The 22,628-nt window shown below is 34.7% G+C and overlaps 1 protein-coding gene across 7 annotated transcripts in view; it reads right to left on the reverse strand.

Moving 5' to 3' along the window:
- Positions 1-481: 481 nt before the first annotated feature.
- Positions 482-22,628, reverse strand: part of CEP126 (centrosomal protein 126) — an 86,194-nt gene continuing 64,047 nt past the window's right edge. Inside the window, exons 4-8 of one of the 7 annotated variants that reach the window (XM_057490355.1) lie at positions 21,128-21,240; positions 18,560-18,635; positions 17,432-17,641; positions 8,882-8,943; positions 482-1,323 (exon numbers count right to left, since the gene is read on the reverse strand). In XM_057490355.1, coding sequence (XP_057346338.1) covers positions 1,261-1,323; positions 8,882-8,943; positions 17,432-17,641; positions 18,560-18,635; positions 21,128-21,240 — 524 coding nt within the window. In that variant the 3' untranslated portion in view covers positions 482-1,260. Of the gene's footprint in view, positions 1,324-8,881; positions 8,944-17,431; positions 17,642-18,559; positions 18,636-21,127; positions 21,241-22,628 lie in introns of those variants that run through there. The other 6 variants (XM_057490353.1, XM_057490354.1, XM_036902781.2 and 3 more) reach the window with 6 other exon arrangements.

Here is a 22,628-nt window from a genome sequence, read left to right on the forward strand (position 1 = left end):
AAATTTTTATATATATATATATATATATATATATATATATATACAGAAATAATTATGGTTCAGGGTACAAAGGATACAATTTATATAGAGGAGGTAGTAGAAAGGATTGTTAGGAAAAATTGGAGAAGATTTTTTCTGGAATTCTGAGCAGAATGTAAAGAATAGATAGAAGTTTATCAGGCAGATCAAGTACAGTGAGAGGGAAAGTGTTCCAAGCGAAGGTACAGTATATGAACAGGCAGAGAGATGAGAAAAAATAGCAGGTATCTGGGGAACTCTAAAGGGTCTGGTATACTGGAATAAGAGGTGTGGTGGGAAATGTGGTGAAGATGATGCTAGTGAGCAGGAGGACTTAGGAAGAGCCTCATATGAAAACTTTTTAAGATCAGACACATTTTGGAAATGCCATTCTAGCAGACTTATTGGGCAGGAGGTAAAAAATTCAGCTTGAAATAGTCCAGATGAGAGGTGATGAGAGCCTGAAGTAAAAATAGTTGAGGGAAAATGAAGTATGTATGAGACTATCATAATTCTATGAAAAAAAATTTTTTATGATCATACAACTTTCGGCTTTTGGTTTCTATACTTTAAAAAACAATCCTCTAGAAATCTGGTTTCCCCAGTAGGCATTCTTATTGATAAAAGAGCATACTGATCAGGCAATTCAAGTAATCCAGTTGGGATTGCAGTTTATTTTTTATATTTACCATTTACCTATTGAGCTTTGCCAGGATTTTCAGTTACCCTGGATAAAATGATAACTTTAATTTCTAAACATGCAGAATTAAGAACAAGACTCCTTGGTAACATCTCTACAGTACAGAGATCCTCTCAAGTTTTAAACAAACAGCTTTACTGTTTATGTGGGATATTATTTATTAACCATAAACTTTTTACACTGTACAAAAATGTAATAGAATCTATGATGAATTTCAGAAGATCAAAGATTCACAACTATAGCCAACACATAATTTGAATAACTAAAAATTCCTGCTTTATTTTTAAATCTAATGAATTTATTTCCATTAGCATGCTCATTAAAAACAATGAACTATTTCCATTCATTAAAAATGTATTTATCAATAAATAAAGTATACATTGTAGCAGAAATGTAAACCAGCCCATATATCTTCATTACCCACATTATGATTTACCTTTATGGTTATAGTATTTTAAAACATTAACAAATATAGAAATATATATTTTTACAAGAGATTCTCAAAAATAATGGTTCCATTTAATAGTTACTGTTATACTTCATCAATACTTTCTCTGCAATCTGGATCCAACATCAGGATATAGACAGGTCCTTGGTTGGCTATTCTGTAACATAATTTCAGAATATTATTTTACTGTAGAAGCCATAAACTTTAACAAGTAGATTTCCTTACAGATTATAGATTTTAATAAGACCAAACTCATAATTCAAATTCTCAAATGTTACATATTTGTCAATCTCAACATAATGAGTACCTCTTTATATAAGGCATTATACTAATTATAATAATAATCTTCATTCTGCTATTGGTAAATTGCCCTTAAGAGTTGTTTTTTATCATGATCTGCTGTGCAAATGGTCAAAGTTTATTAATATTATTTTCTACAAGCACTGGGAGATAATGTAACACTCTAGGAGTGGTTTAACAACATATACTGGGTTTAACAAAGTTACAACATATATAAATTAAGTAAATAACCTAAAAATTCATTAAATTAATTTTATTTAAAAAAATAGATAAAATATTACAAAATGAAAATTCTGCTTCTAAAATTTATGGTTTTTACACTGAAAAATCATGGTAGGTATCTTGAGGGATGCCCTGCAACAGCCCTATTATGTTGTATTGTTTGCATGTTGTCTGTATTAGAATGCAAGCTACTTGAGGGCAGAATATGTTCTCTTCTTGCTAGTCCCATCCCTGAGTGCCTGACACATAATAAGAACTCAGGCAATATCTGTTCAAGACCCATAAAATAGCTTCTACAAAAAGAAAAAAATCAGGCTGCTATGACTCAAAAAAGAGGGAATTTTAAATTTTGGACAGGATAAAACTTGGGTTAAATAAAGTTTCCTAAAGGGGATACCATGGAAGCCAAGTCCTAAAGAATAAGTAGGGCAGAGGCATTTAGGAGAGCAAGTCCTATGAGGCAGCGGGAGCGGTGTGGGTCCTGGAAGTGTGCAAGGAGTTCCAGGAGACCTGCCTGTTGTTACTCAACAGTGTGTAAATTATAACTTGGGAGCAACTGTACATGAGTGTGGAGAGGTCTTGAGTGAAGTTCTCTGAAGCTTTAATTTTGTCTTTTAAGTCTTGAGTAACCACTGAAGTTGGATTTTAAACAGGAGAGTGATATGTTCATATTTGTGTTTTCAAAAGATTAGTGTCGTGGTGATAGTGTGAAAGATGCACCAGGAAGAGAAAACCTGAAGGCTGTTGAAATGGTTCAGGTGAGACATGATGAATTCTTAAACTAAGACACTATCAGCAGGAATGGAGAGGAGCGGGTGAGTTTCAGATTCCCTTTTAGCTAAGTGTTACTAGGATGATTTATTGACTGTGGGAATGGAAGAAGAAGACTGGATGAGACACAAATTTCTGTCCAGGAAATCTGGTGGATGATGGTGTCATTAATTGAAATAGGAATTATAAAAAGGTAGAACAGATTTTGGGGACAGGTAAGAGAAGTTTAAATCCTGGCTCTCCCACTGAATAGTTCTGGGACTTGAGAGAATAATCTGATGTCCCTAGTTTAGATTATCAAGAGAATATGTGTGAAACCATTTGGCACAGTACTTTTCAACTTTTAGGAACACAGTAAGTGTGAGTTTCCTTTCTTATTTCTAATTATATCTCAATAATGTTCAGTTGCCACTGAAGAGTACTAATTATTCAATATTAACATTCATTAAAAACCTTTGGAAGAACTCCAGAAATAGTGGTATTTTTATGGCACGTAAAATCTTGCTTTAGAATATTAAAAGAAGTTGTTTCAGGTTCAAAGTCATGAATTTTATTGCAGTCTGAAAAATGTAGAACATTTATATATTCAAAGACCATGTATAAAAATATAAAGACTCAACCAATATTTTCAAGTATTTAATATGTGCTAGTTTCTATGAAGATTAAGTAAAAAACAGTCTCAAGAATAAAGTTCTAAAGAAGATAATTCATGTAGAAAGATAACTAATGAAAATACTTATGGAGTATAAGTGCAAAACCATGAGATACCACAATATAAGTCCAGAGGAAGGTGAGAGCCATCAGCAGGATTGGTTATGGAAGGCCGTGGGAAGTGACATTAACTTGGTAACTTAGATGGGTTGGATTTGGAAAAAAGAGTGAAAGTATAACGGTGTTTGGAACTAGGCATGAACATAAGCAAAGCATGAGAAAAACACGGAGGTGGAACACAGTATTGTAAATTTGATGGACAATATAGTAAACATGTTTGGCTGGAATGGAAGATTCATTTTGTAAGAGGAAAGGCAGGTGGGGCTACAAGTTGCTACAAATGATTGTTAGAATAATCCCTACTTTTTAGGTGGGAAAGTTATGCTTTGCAAGTAAATTTCCCTTAAGTTATTTTAGGAACATGGCATTTTTTGAGATAATTTAAACAGATAAGATGGTCATAGTCATAATAGTGAATAGCAATAATAATAATGCAACTCAACATATATTTAGTATGTATTATGTTACAGGCACTGTTCTAAGTGCTAACGGGCATTTCACATAATCGTCTTAGGTACTCTATGGGGGTAGATACTATTATTTAGATGATTATGAATGTCCAGTGAAAGGATACAGGAAGGTGTATGTTGAAATTTTTTTCTTCTGAAATTTTAGAATAGCACTTGATCTAAGCAATGGTAGTTGATTTCCTATGCTATGAGAGATACTGAGAAGACTTTCTTTCTCAATATTATTCCTCTTACTTGAGTTAAATGTGTCTGAAATCTCACTATTAGAAATTCAGAATTGTTCTTTGAAGAGTTTTTAAATAATCTAAATGGCTTTAAGTATTTTAAAATGACTTTTGAAAATGATAAATCATCTTTTAAAATTCATTTTAAATGCCTTAGCATGAATGAATATATCAATTCACTTCTCTGCCTGAGAGGAGAAACCCAAATCAACACCACCAAGCATATGGAGGAAAAGAAACCCCAAGTGCAATAAATGGGGTAAATACAGCAAAAACAACAACAACAAAAAACCCATGCATGTGTGTGGTGGGGATAGTAGATTAATATATAAACTTCCCCAGTTCAAAAATTTTCCAAAGAGATATATAATTTCTGGAAATTAAACATCAATTCTCAAATCTTAAACAAATGGCTTCTGAGTCTTCAGTACTGGGGTATGTGATAAATTTATTATATAATTAATGTTGCTAGGCTAAGAAATGCAGTTCCTGAATTAACTATATGATACATGTAAATAATAAAGTGAGACATATATGACACGTTATAATTTAAAAAAATTATTGTAAATTCATATGAATATGAAAATATTAGAGCTGATAGGTAAAATAAAATAAAAACATTAATAAAAAGCTTATTTGCAACATCTTCAAAACCATAAATACTCCTAAATGGAAAAAATCCCTATTGACTAGAACTAGTCTGTATTACAATTGTCCTGGTAAATGCAATAGAGTTTGGGTAGTCTCTTGTGTTAATATGGTAAGTATAGGAAGATGGTTGTATATTGCCTTTCTTACATATTTGAAATGCACTGGAGATCCAGGAACAAATTTTAAAAGCTTTTAAAAGACCAAAATGTATCTAAAGTCCATATATTTTATTTCCAGGGGAGGCCCTAAGTACCTATTTATTGTTGCTTTAAACACAAAACTAAACTAAAAGCTAGGACATCAGTTTACTTGACTTACAATAAATTACAAGCAGCTGAATAGAAGACTTGACGGAAAGTAACAGGTAGAAGAAGCCTAGGTGATAAGAAGAAAACAAAGCGGCTATAAAACAAACTTTGAAGCTTTGCACCCATTATAAATGTTAACCTGAATTTAATAATGAGAAAACAACCAGACAAATCCCGTCATGGTGTGGGGAAGTTGGGGTTACATTAGCGTTTGTTGCATGCAGGGCAAAAGACAATGTGGGCTGTAGCCCATTGGTGGGGCTTGCCATTGACCTTTGAAGAAGTTAGTAGAGCCCAGCAGGAGTGTGTCCTGTGCTCCAAAAGGGAACTTGCACGGAGTTCCACAGCAACATGGGACGATAGCTAAGGGGCCTATACCCCTCATTAGGTGGCAGACAGACTATATTGGGCCTCTACCTGTGTCAGAAGGATATCGGTATGTGGACACAGCTACTGGACTTCTGGTTGCTTTTCCTACCCATTGTGCAGACCAGCAGATGACCAAAAGAGGCCTAGAGCATCCCTTTGCTGCCTATGGCCAACCACAGGTAATTGAGAGTGATCAGGGCACCCATTTTACCGGACATATACCGCAAGAATGGGTGCAACAGCTGGGAATCAAATGGAAGTTTCAAGTGCCATACAATCCTACTGCAGCAGGCATGATAGAGAGGCACAATGGTTTGTTAAAATTCTGACTAAAGTCAGATACCAATAGTCTGTGGGGATGGTGAGTCCACTTATGGACCGTGCTATGGCATTTGAACAAGAAACCCCGAAAGGGAGCCCTGGGCCCTGTAGACATGTTAACACATATGGCTGCCTCCCCTATACAACTGCAAGTACTAACAAAGGAAGGATCCCTGAAGCTGAATTTTAGCCACTAGAATAACATCTTGCTGCCAGTACCAACTGCACTGAATCCCAGAGACTCCATTGAGTGGGTGTGGCCTTGGACCTTTCAACACATGGACCATAGATGACTGGCTCTCCTGGCACCTTGGGGACAAGGCCTGGAAGCTGGCTCCTGTGTATTCCTGGAATAACAGCAGAGTGGCCCCCAAAGGTCACAGTAGTATATCCTGAAAGGCCAGAAGGTAGGAGTTTTGTTTTGTCATTATGGCCAGTGCATGCACCTCCAGTAGCACTATATATAGACCCTTCAGTAATCCCCATGGGGAAAGGAGTAAAAGTTTGTTATACTAGACCTGGAAGGGACCCCCTTCCTGCCACAGTCCTACCACAGAACCACTCTCTTGCATGCATCCTACCTGATGGACAAGATTTACTATGCTGGTGTCATTAAAACATGTGTCTTATTGCCCCTAAGGTCTTTGTGGATTGGGAACTTACTCTGTCTTGAGGATTATTATAATATTGGTTACCTGTATCAAAATCTTATTGTATCTTCATTTTTGTTATTATCTCTATGTTGCTGTTATCCTCTATTGCTGTGGAATCTGGTTACAGTGCTCCAGCTTTCTCACACAGGGACCATTGCAGAAGATTGAAAGTGTATAGATTATAAGGCGAGAATCCTGGAGGGGTAGAGTGTGGGGAAGTTGGGGTTCCTATGGCCAGGATCCTCACTTAACTTAAATTACCCGATGATGTAACTGGCCAGTTGCTAGGCTACCACTTCCACACCTTTAGGCAATAAGCTATTATTGCACTGTATAGAGAGCGCTGCCCAGTGTGGAGGCAGAGACGCTAGTGCTTGACCTACCACCAGGAGAACAAGCTGGGTAATAAACCCTTTCACCCCAAAGAAATGTTCTACTGTCATTTCTTTGGTGACACTGAATCCATAGTGAACTTGCTGGGAGCTGAAATCCATTGGCAAGACACGTGGTATATTCAATAAGACAACTGGCCTGGACTCCTCAAAAGTGTCAACATACATGGAAGATTGAAAGAGTAAAGAGACATGACAACCAAATACAATGTATAATCCTGTGTTGTGTCCTGGATCACGGAAATAGAAGCCACAGAAGACATTTTTTTTCAGATCTGGGGAACTTTGAATATGGAGTGTGTACCAGATAATATTGTATCAATATTAAATTTCTTGGGTGTTGATGATGGTATTGTGGTTATGTAGGAGAACATGTATGCTGAAGCATTTAGTGGGACAGTATTATCATGTCTAATTTATGGGTTATTAAAATGTATGTTTGTGTATGTACCTCTATTGTTTCTATTCTATTCTTCCAATCTAGTCATCATACATCAGATAAAGCAAGTATGATAAAATGCCAACAATTGGTGAGTCCCAGCAAAGGGTAACATAAAATAAAAATAGTGGAAAAAGGGTAAATAATAACAAAATGTTCAAATCCCCATGCAGAATATGGAAAAGATGCTGTTTTGCCAGGGGAGAGGGACAGGGTAGTTTAGATGCCATTTGTTTAAATGGGTAGTATAATTCTGTGATTTTATGCCATTTTCCCTGAAAAAAAAAGAGGAAGGTTTCTGACCCATTATTTAGTGATGTTAAATTAAGGAAGACATGTTTGGAAGTAAAGGGACTGAAAAAAGACAGTTACTAACTGTCCTAAGGAATTAAAAAGATAACATAAAAATGATTTCAAGCTTACCAGTAGTCCATAATCGACACCATCAGCTCTTAACTTATTAGTTAGATGCTCTAACAATATGATGACACAGTGCATCAATATGCACAACAGGATAATTTTCTGACTAGGAAACTTTTTCTCCCTATTGAGTAGTGTTTACAATTCAGGCTCAGTTGTTTGCAGTTAGTACAGTTTTCAAGATGGGTTGAAGTGTATAGAAGACTGATTTCAGTCACTACAGGTCTTATCTTACTAAAGTGAAATACAAATCCTAACATCACAAATGACAGAAAATCATGATTTAAAATTCATACCCAGAAAAATTATCACGGAAAAAATTACTTAAATTGATGAATTGGTGGAGATGAAAAACTGAGCAAAAAACCAAACTAGGATGTAAGCAGTAACCATGAAAAAAAATCAGCAAAGTGGCCGTTGCCGAAAGTGCTGTGTCTAAAAATCACAACATCAAAATACCACATTGAAGAGGCCACTCCTCAGACCCACACATCCAGAGGTAAATAAGCTCCATGAGGGCAGAGGCAGCCTCTTCTATTATTCACTACTACACACAGCACAGAGCAAAAATCTGAAACAATGAGTAAGAAATGTGTAACTTTATATAAAAGCAAATAATAAGAAATGAAGTATGCTTGCTTATTAATTTTACTTTTCCCTATGAAGATTTCAGAACTGAGGGCACATGATGAAAAGCAGCAGAGAAGCATCCAGTTTATTCTCCAATAAAACAGGTCTTGTTGAACATCTAAATTGAGGGTTGTGAGAATACAAACTTAGTTTGAGGATACCTTTTCTATAGACCTGAATGTCTCCTGATCATCTCTAGCTAGATATGATTTCTTCCTTCTGTGATTTCCTAAGAGTCTTATCTTACCTTGTATCACAGTTGTTTGTATATAATATCCATGTGTATCTTTCTCCCTGGTAGACTGAAAATTCTTGAATACAATGACTGTTTTTCATTTATATGTGTATCTTTACCAGAATCCAGTGTCAAGGCAAAAAGAAAAAAATTTAAAATAGTAGTGTCTAGTTTTGATTGCTGAAGACATGGAAGGGATATTGGCAAGTATGGGATTATTACCAATGTAAACAACTTTCCAGTTAGGCTACATATCTGAAACTATTTAAGGAGTAGCGCATTGATGCCTGTGTTGCTGTTTCCATGACTGATGAAGGAAGTACTCCGGATATAAAAATCTTCACATTATGACTTTTAAAAATGAAAGGATATTTGTTTGATGCTAACAAAACATCTTATAATTTAAAGCTGATTGGGGAGAAAAAAACTCCCTAAAAGCCAATCTCAGGAAAAATTAACTTAAATACAGGGTTCTTACACATAAAATCATGAAGTTTCCTAAAACAAGAGAAAAAAACCCAGCTTCTTAAAGTACTTACCAGAAATGTTGTTTGTAAGGTATTTTTCATGGATCGTTTTTTGCAAATGGTTTCTTGCACATCTGGAATATAATTATACCATGATAGAAAAATAATTTAGCTATGTATATTGAAAGAGAAGAATGACCAAAGAATCAAATAAAAAATTCTGATGTGTCAAAGTACTTCAAATTAAGAGACCTTTTTCCCTCCCTATTGTCCCCAGAAACAGTCTTTATGCTTTTATTAGGTTAGGGAATAGAAGTAATCTTATTAAAACAATTACATAAAACTTATGTTGAAAAAAAGGAATTCCTAGTACTTTGACTATTCTATAATAATCTTTATTCAAATGCTAGGTTTTCTTTCCTTTTCAGTCTTTCTTCCTTCTTGAAAAAAAACAAGAAATGAATTTCATTCTTGAAACATCTCAGGAAAGAGGAAATGTTTATTTAGCTATTGAAACACAAAAAAGTTGAGTAATTTGGTCAACTGTTGCCTTTTCAGTGTTTAGGCTTTTGTTCATACAGTAGCAAATATATGGGAAAAGAAGAAAGATTTCAGGCAGAATCTTGTAGTGTAGCATTTAAATATGTGGAAGAATCTAATAGAAAAAAAAAGTCTCCAAAAGAAAAAGGACTTGAGGTTTTTCACTTTATCTGAATAATTTTACATCTTAAACTTATAGCATTAATTCTGTATTGCTTTTTTGTGGTTGTAGCATCCTTTTTATTAATATATAATTTAAAATCTTTAATTTTGAAATTAACACATATAGAGTATATAAAACATAAAAGCATATTATAGTTAATAATAAACCTAATGTCTGTTTAATCCTCTAGTTAAGGAATTTGAGCATTATCACTACTTTGGAAGCTTCTTGGAGCTCCCTACCTCCACAGTGCCCTGTGGACTGCATTCCCTTACGTTGCCCATTAGTATCCACTATACTCACTTTGTTTCTTTATGTTTTTAACACATATTTATACATTCCCCCAAATAATACTGTTTAATTTTCCTATCCCTGAACTTCACATAAATGGAATTGTATTGTCTTTATTCTTACATAATTTGCCTTATTTTGCTCAAAATTATATATTATTTAGATACATCCATGATGATGTGTGCACTTGTAGTTTGTTATTTTCCTTGAATAGTATTCCAACACATTAATATACCATATTTAGATGTTTTCAACTTTTATAAACAATAATGATCTCTATATACTTATACATGTCCTTGATGTACTTGTGCAGGATTTTCTCTAGGGTATCCAGTAGAAGTGAAATTTTTCTCTGGGTTGTAGGGTATGTTCATGTTCAATTTATTAGATGGTGGCAAACATTTCCCAAAGAGATTGCACCAGTTTACACTCCCACCAGAATTATATGAGAGCTCCAATTGCTGCATGTCTTTACCAACATAGCACTGCCAGGTTTTTACTCTTATGTCCTGATGAGCATACAGGCAGACCTTGGAGATATTGCATGTTTGGTACCAGACCACAGCAATAAAGTGAATATTGTGATAATGAGTGAAAATAAATTCTTGGTTTCCCAGTGCACATAAAAGTTATGCATTAACTATATTGTAGTCATTACATGTGCAATAGCATTATGTGTGAATGAAACAACGTACACACCTTAAAAATACTTTATTGCTAAAAACGCTAACCATCATCTGAGATTTCAGTGAGTCAATCTTTTTGCTGGTGGAGGCTCTTGCCGCAATATTGATGATGCTGACTGATCAGGATGGTGGTTGCTGAAGGTTGGGTGGCTGTGGTAATTTCTTAAAATAAGACAATGAAGTTTGCCACATCAACGGACTCTTCCTTTCACAAACGATTTCTCTGAGCATGCGATGCCATTTGACAGCATTTTACCCACAGTAGAACTTCTTTCAAAAGTTGGAGTCAATCCTCTCAAACCCTGCCTCTGCTTTATCAGCTAAGTTATGTAATAGTCTAAATCCTTTGTTGTCATTCCAACAATCTTAAGACCATCTTCACCAGGAGTAGATTCCAACTCAAAAAACGATTTTCTTTGTCCTCCGTAAGAAGCAACTTCTCATCTGTTTAAGTTTCATCATGAGATCACAGCAATTCAGTCACATCTTCAGGTTCCACTTCTAATTCTAGTTCTCTTGCTATTTCCAAATCTGCAGTTACTTCCTCCACTGAAGTGTTGAGTCCCTCAGAATCATCCATGAGGGCTGGAATCAACATCTTCCAAACTCCTGTTTAATGTTGTTATTTTGACCTCTTCCTAATGGCATCTAGAATAGTGGATCCTTTCCAGAGGGTCTTCAATTTATTTTGCCCATGTCCCCCAGAGGAATCATGGCAGTTACAGCCTTATGAAATGTATTTCTTAAAGAATAATAATTAAATGTTGAAAATACTTCTTGATCCATGGCCTACAGAATGGATGTTGTTAGCAGGCACAAAAACGACATTCATCCCTTGTACATTTCCATCAGAGCTCTTGGGTAACCAGGTGCATTGTCAATGAGCATACTATTTTGAAAGGCAATTTTTTTTCTGAGCAGTAGGTCTTAATAGTGATCTTAAAAGAGTCAGTAAACCATGTTGTAAACAGATGTACTGACACCCAGGCTCTATTATTCCATTTATAGAGCACAAGCAGAGTAGATTTAGCATAATTTTGAAAAGCCCTAGGGTTTTCAGAATGGTAAATGAGCATTGGCTTCACCTTAAAATCACCAGCTGCTGCAATAGCCCCTAACAACCAAGTCAGACTGCCCTTTGAAGGTTTGAAGCCAGGCATTGACTTCTCTTCCCTAGCTATTAAAGTTCTAGATAACATCTTCTTCCAATAGAAGGCTGTTTTGTTTACAATCAAAATCTGTTTAGCAAAGCCACCTTCATTAACTATCTTTACCAGATATTCTGGAGAACTTGCAGCAGCTTCCACATCAGCACTTGTTGCTTCAGCTTGCACTTTTCTGTTAGGAGGATGACTTTTTCTTTAAACCTCATGAACCAACCTCTGCCAGCTTGCAACTTCTTCTGCAGCCTCATTCTCTCTCTCAGCCTTCCTAGAATTGAAGAGAGTTAGGGCCTTGCTCTGGATTGGGCTTTGGCTTAAGGGAATATTGTGTGGTTTGATCTTCTGTCCAGACTACTAACACCCTCCCTCTATTAGCAATAAGGCTGTTTTGCTTTCTTAGCATTCATGTGTTCACTGGAGCAGCACTTTTAATTTCCTTCAAGAACCCTTCCTTTGCATTCACAACTTGGCTGTTTGGTGCAAGAGGCCTAGCTTTTGGCCTACTTGGCTTTTGACATACCTTCCTCACTAATCTTAGTCATTTCTAACTTTTGATATAAAGAGAGAGATGTGCAACTCTTCCTTTTATTTGAACACTTATAGGTCATAGTAGGCTTATTCATTGGCCTAATTTCAATATTGTTGTGTCTCAGAGAATAGGGAAACCTAAAGAGAGGGAGAGAGTCAGGGGAACAGCCAGTCCATGCAGCAAGCAGAACATACACATTTATCACATTTATCAATTAAGTTCACCATCTTTTTATATGGGTACAGTTCATGGTACTGCAAAACAATTACAATAGTAACATCAAAGATCGCTGATCACAGATCACCATAACAAGTAATAATGAAAAAGTTTGAAATATTGAGAGAAATACCAAAATGTGACAGAGATGTGAAAAGAGCAAACCATGTTGCAAAAATGGTGCTGAGATAAACTTGCTTGATGCAGGGTTGCCACAAACCTTCAATTTGTAAAAAGCACAAATATCTGTGAAATGCAATAAAACAACTGCAATAAAATGAGGCATGCCTGTATCTCATTGTTTTAATTTGCATTTGTTATTCATGTAGTGGACATCCATCAATGTTAAATGTCATTTTCCTTTCCTTTCCTGCAAGTCATTCCTCCCCACTATTTCTCTACTGAGTTATTTTCTTATTGATTTATAGGAATTCTTTATATATTTTGAATGGGTCTTTTTCTATGTATTATAATAAATATTTTATATCACTTTGTGGCCTGTCTTTTTATTTTTTTTAATGATGTCTTGATATGAAGTTTATAATTATAATCAAATTTATTAATTTTCTCCTCTATGGATTATGCTCATTTTGCTCCACCTAGGAAATCTTTCCTTATCTGGGGGTTAATGAAAATTTTTTAAAATATTGTTTCCTAAAAGATTTATATATAATTTTCTTTCACATTTGTATTCACCTTGGAACTGATTTTTGTGTATGATATTTGATAGGATTCAATTTAATTTCTATTTGGTATTGAACTTCTTCAATATAGTGTGACAAACAACTTGTCTGAAAATGACCCTCAAAGTTTTTCATAGCTTCTCTTTTATTTTGCTTTCTGGGGTCCAGGAACAGGTTTTCACCCCATGTGAGAGGGGCTTTGACTAAATCCAACTTCTTACAAGATCAGTGGCTCCTTCTCTCAGCACAGGAAGGTTGCAGTTCCTCAGATTAGGATTATAATGACCTGCTTGTTAGACTGGTTGATATTGTCCCACAGCTCTTGGGTCTTCTGTTCTGGCCCTTCCATCCCCACTCCTTTTTGTTTTCTCTCTTGGTGTTCCAGTTTGGAAATTTTCCATTACCTATCTTTAAATTCATTGATTATTTCTGCAGTTGTGTTGAATGTACTGAGGAACCTATACAAATATCTTTCATTTGTTACAGTGCTTTTATTTCTCACATTTGTATTTGACTCTTTCTTATGGTTTCCGTCTCTTTGCTGAAATTCCCATCTGTTTATGCATGTTGTCTATGTTTCCCACATTGTCCACCTCTTCCGCTATAACTGCTAACATATTATAGTTACTTAAAATTACCTGTCTGATAGTTCCAACATCTGCATTATCTCTGTGTCTCAGTCTGTTGATTATTTTATCCCTTGACAGTGAGTGTTTTTCTTATTTTTGTGTTTCATAACTTTTTACTGAATGCTGGCCTTTGTGTTTAGAATAACAGGTGCTGAGATAAATAGTATTCGTGGCTGGAAACAGGCATGCCGCTTCTGCTAGATAATTGGTGTGTGTGTGTGTGTGTGTGTGTGTGTGTGTGTGTGTGTGTAATCAATTTTCAGGAATTGAGCTGGGTTTGGGTTTTGTTGTTGCTATGGTTACATTAAGTAAATCACTGGTTTCAAATTCCTCTAGTGTTATTTTATGCTTCTGCAGGGTTCATGGGGTTGTTTAGTTTTTTCCTTCACTGTGTCCTTGTCTCTCTTCCAGTTGCAGATTTCTCTTACCTATGACTTGGTACTTGCTTGTCCTGTGGTGAGGGAATAGGGACGTTTTCCTCCTGTCACGGTCTAAGCTCACTCAGCCTTATGCATATCCTCTGTGCCTTCTTAGCTATCCTGTTCCTCCTTCTCATAGTCAACTTTGCCTGGTATCTTTCACTCAAGTTTTGTGCAAAAGAATTTTGTGTCCCTCTTCCTAAAGTAAAATACCTCTAATGATCTAAGTCCACGCCTGTTTCTTGCTGCTCCCAGGAGTGGAAGTTTTTTGCTTTTGCCTACTCCCAGTAAACTTGCACCTGTGACCTGGGGGCAGATTGCAAAGTTTGCTGCCTCTGTCCCAGTATCCTACAGCCTTTATTCTGTAGGAGAAACGGTTCTGCATAGGGCTTCATGCATTTCTTACAGCAATGGCTGAAGAAGGATTTCCACAGCCTCCTGCTCTGCCCTTGTTTTTGTCATAAATCCATAGTGTAGGTTCATGGAGAAGAACCTGTAAATGGGTGTGAACTCTTCTCGTGCCTGTGGTGCCCAGGGGTTTTATATTTTCACAGTAGTTTACGTTTATCTTTTAGTAATTTGTTGAAAATTTCAGTTGAATTCTTAGTATCAGCTTCTAGGGAACCCATTTCTTTCTCCCTTTCTCTGCCATCAGTGAGCCAATGGTCATGTCCGTTCTCCCCTTGGAGTTCCTGTCTTTCTTTGGATGTCAGGCTACTTGGCTGTGCTATGACTTCAGCTCTAATGGGTTCAAGAAAAGCTATGCTTTTGTCATTTATCTGCTTTTTCTTATTCTTAGGGTGGGATTGACACAGTCCAGCTTTTTATATTATACATAGAAGTGGAATATAAGCACACACACAATACATACATGTATATTTATATATATGCATAATACATGTATATACGAATATACAGTTGAACTTTGAACAACATAGGTGTGAACTGTGTGGGTTCATCTGTATGTGAACTTTTTTCAGTAAATATATTGGAATATAAGTTTTTTGGAAATTTGTGACAATTTGAAAAAAACATTTCTTTCCTTTGCTTACTTTAAGATTCAGCATATAGTATATATAACATACAAAATATGTGTTAATCAGCTGTTATTGCTAAGGCTTCTGCTCAACAGTAGGCTATTAGTAGTTAAATTTTTGGGTAATCAAACATTATACATGGATTTTAGACTGCAGGTGTTGGCACGTCTAACCCTTGTGTTGTTCAAGGGCCACGTATATATATATTCAGTGGTTCTCAACCACAGCTAAGTTTTTGTTACCCAGGGGGCATTTGGCAATATGTGGAAACACTTGTCATGACTGGGAGGTACAATGGCATCTAGTGGGTGGAGGCCAGGGAAGCTGCTAAACATCTTACAATGCACAAGTCAGCCCCCCAATAAAACAAAGAATTATCTGTTCCCAAATGTTAGTACTGCCAAGGTTGAGAGACCCTGATAAATATATACATATATAAAATATTTTTATTATTGTTCATGTATAAATATTTTATAATTTTTATTATGGTGTATTTTTAGAATCAGGATTTATTTAGAAATATGTTTCTTAATGGTTATATTTTCATTATTTATTTTTATCTAAATTGCATTGTGGTCAGAGGATGTGAATGACTCCAATCTTTGAAACGTGTCAGGATTGTTTCATAGTATAATATAAGGTCCAGTTTTAGAAATGTCCCTATGTATGCTTGCAAAGAATGTGTCCCTTTGATCAAGTCTATTAATGATTGATTCGTATACATCTATTTTATTTTTTGTCTATTTGTTCTATCAATTACTGACAATGTAAAAAAGAAAAATCTCCTACCATGGTTAAAAAACGTTTTATGTATTTTGAGGCTATGCTCTTAGATAGATATAAAATGAAAATGATTTATATATTTCTCCTCAATTAAAATCAATGTCTAAAAAAAGTACATACCTTAATTTAAAAATACTTTATTGCTTCCAAGTAATCTTTTTTATGTCTACTAACACTTTCAGCTTTATAGTCAATTTTGTTTGACAGTAATACATCTAAAGCAGCGTTATAAAGTTTCATCTAACAATCTCTATCTTTTAAATGTAACATTTAATCAATTTATATTTATTTATATTTGTACATACCATCTTATAGTATAGTATTTCTTTTTCCTATATTTTCTATGTTTATTTTTCTCTTTTCTTCTCTGCAAGTTTGGAAGTTTTATATTTCTACTCCTTTATTTGTGACCCTCAAAATTACCAGAAGCATACTTCATTTATCAACACCTAAAGTTTAATCTATATCTTTACCCAATTCCTTAACAATTTAAGAATCCTAGTATACTTTAATACCATATAAATACTCTTAACTTATGCATTTTTTTGATAGGTATTTTAATTCTAACTTTTTCTCTTTGAAACACACATTACTTTATTACATTTATTTTATACAATGTTCAAATTTACACTTTCAGACGTCCAAGATTCCAGTCTTCTGCAGTGCATTCTTCAGAATTTTCTTTATAAGAGTCTGCTGTTAACAAAATCTCTTAGAGAAAGAGCTACATCTTACATGGACAGATACACACAGAGAGACAGAGAAAGGGGTGAAAAAAAGCTAACATGTCTTCACCCCTCATCTGTTCAGTACTGACATTCAAGACGTGCAAGCTTTTTTCATTTCTCTCTTGTCTCTGTGTGAATGTCTGTCTGCAAGGTGCAGCTCCTTTGGAGGCCCAATTTTACTGGGGAGGATCCTCCATGAAACTACTCATCTTGAGGAATCCCTGAGTTCTGTCTTCTGTTTCTATTTTTCTGTGAGGCTATGAAAAACAAAGCTCATTTTCATTCTGTGGGTTAAATGCCCTCAAGACAAAAAGTTAGTTGTTGCAGTGTCCTTATCTTTCTGGTTTCTTATCTATATACAGTTCCTGGTCTTAAAAATTCCTTATATTCTTAACAGCTTATTGCTATACTTAAAGTTTTTAAGGTACTTATTCCAGAATTTATGGTTGTTTTTGATGTATGGACAGTATAGTGACCTAGCCTGTCACATTGCTGAAATGGAAGTGTATTCATACATTCCTAAAAGATAGTTAAGCCTGCCAAAGAAATTGGCATCACCATAATGACATAGTGTGATATACTTGAATAGCATGGTATATTCAAATGTATTTTTAATCATTATATATTTGATTGAGGTAGATGATAATCTGAATACATTTTGTATTTTTATTTCTAATTTTTAAATTAAACTTCAAATTAAATTTGTTTAACACAACATTTTTTTTTTTTTACAAGAGGTGTTCTTCCATACTTACATTGTAACCTTTCATTGAGATGATTAAGGGACTGTAGGATCTTCTGTTCTTCAATTGATAGTGCACAGATGTTGAGTGGCTGGGTTTTATGTAAAGCCAGATCTGATTTCTGTAGTTGATTGCTATTCATGACAGTTAGAATTTCATTCTCAGGCACTAAAGTTTTCACTAGGCTTTCAGCCATCAAAAACTCCGAAGTACTATCTGAAACTACAGAAACTTTACATTAATTATTCCTTGATCTCTTTTTGTCTTTGGGATCAGCCCTTCACTATATAAGCCTGTATGTTCATTTCACAGCAGAAGCCTTGTAAGTCTATTACTTTGCATTTGTAGGCAGGAAATTAGCTCTCAATAAATCATATGTTGAATTAAAAAATAAAAAGTAAGACTTCTATATGTGAAAATACAAAATAAGCAGAATAAAATGTAAATAATAAAGTAGTAAAAAAATTTTCAACTAATATAAGGATTAGAACTCCTGATGTTTAAAGAATTTGCAGAAGTAGATAGGAAAATACCAAACTCCTATATCTACAGAGAAAAATATATAAAGGAATAATTCACCACAAATATATATTTATATTTACAAAAGCAACTAAGCATACTGTTACTAAAAGATGTTACAAAATCAAAACAAAAAAATACCATTTCTTTGCCTGTCATATAAGCAAATAATAGAAATGATTTTACCTCATTTCTATTCTGTATAGTTGGCATATACCCTAGGAGAATTTTGAACGATAATACTTTTCAGGAAAATACTTCAGGAATATGTATGAAAAGACATAACAATCTTATTTCCTTTGATCCAGTATTCATTTTACACATTCATTCAACAAATATTTACTGGGTACCAGTTATATGCAAAATACTATAATGTTAATTCTGAGAAATTATCTTACGGAAATAATTAAAAAGCCAGGAAAAAGCTTGATATAGAAAGATGTTCTATATGTATTATTTAGAATAAAGAAGAACTGGCAAAAACCTAAATGTGCAGGGTAAGGAGAGTTCATGTTCCAAATGGTGGTTTAACAGTTACATAATATGTAAATACTTGGGGAAAAAAATATAAATGAAATCACTGGGAAGAGCTCAGAGAAAAATGTTTAAACTAAAACATACCTTCTTCAAAATTAGAAGTACCACTTGTAGTTTGTTTTGGGTCACTTGAACTTAGCTGGACACTTTGTCCAAAATTCTATAAAATTAGAATATTAAATCAGAACATAATTCCATATTTAAAATCTATGATATGTACATTGACTTTTAAAAAACTTTTATAATACCGTATATATTTTCAGCTATCACTGTTCATGTAACTTTTATAATATATATATTTTTGGAGTCGAGGTTAAGAATTCCTGGAATAAGGTCTTTCTATGGTACCTGAATATTTAAAAAAATTTTTTATGTCAATTTTGGAAAGTTTTCAGGCTGCAGTGTTGTCTGGGATATTTGGAAGAGAGAATTAAGTTGCATGGCAATCAAAGGAACTAAAGGAAAGGTAAAAAAATTACCTGAAGGTTTATAACCTAATTAATTTATCATTGTAAGGGTGAGTCACAACTACTAGCCAAAAGCTTCTGATTATTGCTAATGCTAAGGATACGTCAGTATCTTAGATGACTAAACTTAAAATAGAAATAGCTGCTTCAGTGCTGCATAGAACCCAGAAATGGGAAATCCCAGAGCACTGGCAATTACCACCCTTATTCTACACCCTCTGAGGGATACCCTCTCTCCTTCCCTGGATAGGGTCTACTTGGCTTCTCTTACTCACATTTTGTTCCATTTTAAGAACTGTTTCTTTTAGATAAAATTGCCTGGTTATCACTACACCTAGCCTAGGTTCGGTCTGATCTGAGAAGCAACTGATGCAGGTTTCTGAAACAGCCCTCCTTCAGTAGCTCTCATGGCCTTGCCTCATCTCCATTATAGATGTGAGAGGCCTTGGACTGAGACCTGGGCAAAAATGACAACTGTGCTTTTTTTAAAAATCTTTCATTGATCTCTTTTAATTTTCTCCATATAGAAGTAGTGGACTGGATTAATCTAGTATGATAAAATACCTTTCCTAATACAAGGTGAAGGTGGCCACTGTGATAGTAACTGAACCCTTGTTTAGGCTCTCAAGTTAAAACAAAACAAAAACCAAAAATCAAAACAAAACAATAGGGATGAAAAAATTAGACTTCAAAGCTTGATTTTGATTCAGCAACACTGACCTAAAGGTAACACGACTTTGTAAGATATATAAGAGGGTGTGTGAGTGGAAGATGTGTATGAGAAAACTGAAGTGAGGCTTCTGGAAAGAAGGACAAATGTGGATTCTAAAGACTGTAAGAATGCAAAGCAGCAAGACAGCAGAGCAGAATAAGACCCAGACAAATAAAGATGAATTTAGAGATGGCATTAATAACTGCCACTTAAAATTTAATTAATTTTTTTGTATTAACATGTATATTAACGTAATATGTATAACACCTACATATTACTGTAATGTTTAAAATGTATTAATTAAAAATACAGATAAAAATTTGTTCACTTTACAGATTTTGAGATGTCTGATGTGAACATGGAAGTTAAAAAGACAGGACTGATTGGTATTATTATATTTATAATCAGGAAGTTATGTTTGTAATTAAGTACTGTGTTATTAAGCAATAAGAATTTATTGGTAATTGGCTTTATTTACATAAATGTATAACTAAATGACTTTGATTTTGCTAATAAGAATATTTAATGATTGACTGTTCTCCATATTAATAATCTTCTCCAGACAAAAATCAATATTCCTATAACATACAAATAATAGGACATTCAACCTATAACCTGGATACAAGTTCTTCATAAGGAACTCTATTATAATTTCATTAAAAAGATCAGAAGTGATATTTAAAGTAAAAACTCCAAATGAAATGCCATTCACTCATCCATCTAGGTATTTTAATATTTTAAATTCAGTTACTGATGTTTCTAGAAAATGTCATATTTAGATTAGACTTACTTAGCTCTCACAGAATTACCCCCACTAACTTCAAAGTTCATATTATTAGGCTTTTGATCTTTATTGAAGATCTCTATTTCAAACAGCCATACAAAATTCCTTATTCATTTGTTTTTGACTGTTACAGGGATCTTTCCATTATAAACTTCAAAGCCCCTACAGAAGATCCTCAATGGGAAATGATTCTTAATATAGTTTACTTCAAATAACATCATTATCATTATCTCCTGAGAACTATATAACCCATCCTATATTCCTTTTTGCCATATTTTCTAGGAAGCTGAAATCCAAAGAGGATATTTAAACACATGGAACTAAATTAGTCTTTATGATTAGCGTACTTGCTTCTTCTATCCATGGTTGTAATTTGTTTTCTTTTTTTCATATATATTTAAAGAAGTTGTGAATAATCTGTTTTTTCCAGAGTTGACTATAAATAATAAAATGGTGATTTCTTAAAGTTGTTTTAAAATCTTCATTAGTTAACTGACCACAAGGCTAATTAGAATATAGAAAATAAGTGTAGTACAATAATTCCAAGGCTGCTTCACAGTGGCTTTGGATATACTTGTATTTGTGATTGTGGCCCACAGTTTATCGCAAGAGCACAATTCTTTAACAGTACTCTGTTTTTCAAGCATTTTTCACTATTAAAGAGGGATGTTTACTAATACTGTACTTACATGAACTTGTGCACTGTACTTCTCTCCTACAGATCCGGGGTTTTGTCTTTTGCGTTCTAAAAGACTTCTCTGCTTATTTTCAATAATTTGTTTTCTTCTTCTAACAGTAGAATCTTAAACAAAGGCCAGCACAATGTCAAAATTTATACAGTTTGAGTAGGTAATATATATCTACTGCAAACTTTCAAGTTAGCTACAGACATCACAGAAAGCTATAAGTTTCATCCATTCCTTCAGCAAACTTCTTTATATGTACTGTGAACAGCACAACTATAATGAATTAAAATCTCTGAGGGGTTTATGGTTAGAGCAGTGACCTCCATAGTGTGATGCTAGAACACCAGAAGAATTTGCAAAATAATCACTGCTCTGCAGAAGAAAATCAGAATTCCAATTTATATTTATTACCTAAAAATTAGAAATTAAACTTTACTATAGTAAAATATAATCAATACTGGCACTCTTGTCAGTTTGCAAGGCAAGTGGTCATATGTTGCATATAGTATGCAAAGTTATCTTGGAAGAAGAGTAGAGGTTCTCATTGTGAAAGGTGGGCAAGGTATCATTCCTTGGTGCTCTGTTGCTTCCTGGAATGTACTATATTTTATGTGTGCCCTGATAAGCGGATTTATGGGCATCTTGTAGTATCTAAGTAAGTCTCCACAAAATGGAAAAGAGGCTAAAAAAGACTTTTGTAGGGCTTCCATTTTATATGTAATGTTTTATTGTTTAAGGTGAGTGGTGGGTACATGGGCGTTATTTTATTATTTTCCTATGCTTTTTGTATGACTAATTAAACACTTATTCTTGAAAATTATAGATCAAAGATAATATTAACAATGCAAGCACAGGTGAATAAGAAGTATGCAGAGCTGAGCAGGGAAAATGATGGTGTGAGAAGAGAGGCAGAAACTTCCTCCCAAAACCACATATAACATGAAAATATAGCAAATACAACTAAGTCTGAAAGAGTGACCAAAAGACTGCAACAGACTGCCTACATCTGGAGAAAAGAGAAGACCTCACAGAAAAGGGTAAAGTAGCAAAGCTGTGATCCATGGGACCCAAGTCCTCCCCAACTCAGCTCACAGGTGGGAGGAAGAGAAACAAAGTGGAGAGGAAGTAGAAGCCAAGGAGTACTAAACACCCAGTCCTGGAGATCTGCTCCAGGAGCACGAACCCACATTACATGGTATTCTGGAGATTAGAGGGGTTGGAAAGAAAAGACAGGCTGAATACTCAGAGAGACTGAGATTACAGTCACTTGTGGAGAACAGTTACCCAAAACCCACAACACCAGGACAAAAAAAACGTGGGCACCTTGAAAGGCTTCACAACAGTGAGAAGGGTGCGAAAGTGGCAAGGATTACACAGAGCTTGCTGCTCAGGAGAAAGGACAGGTGAACAAAATCACCCTGGCACGCTCAGCCCAGCAGGTTGGGAACTTGCAGGAGCTTCAGATGTTCCATCATCCTGCTGGCAATGCAGTGCTGAGGTCCCC

Source organism: Manis pentadactyla, chromosome 13, assembly GCF_030020395.1.
Source record: "Manis pentadactyla isolate mManPen7 chromosome 13, mManPen7.hap1, whole genome shotgun sequence".
In the NCBI taxonomy this organism is placed as follows: domain Eukaryota; kingdom Metazoa; phylum Chordata; class Mammalia; order Pholidota; family Manidae; genus Manis; species Manis pentadactyla.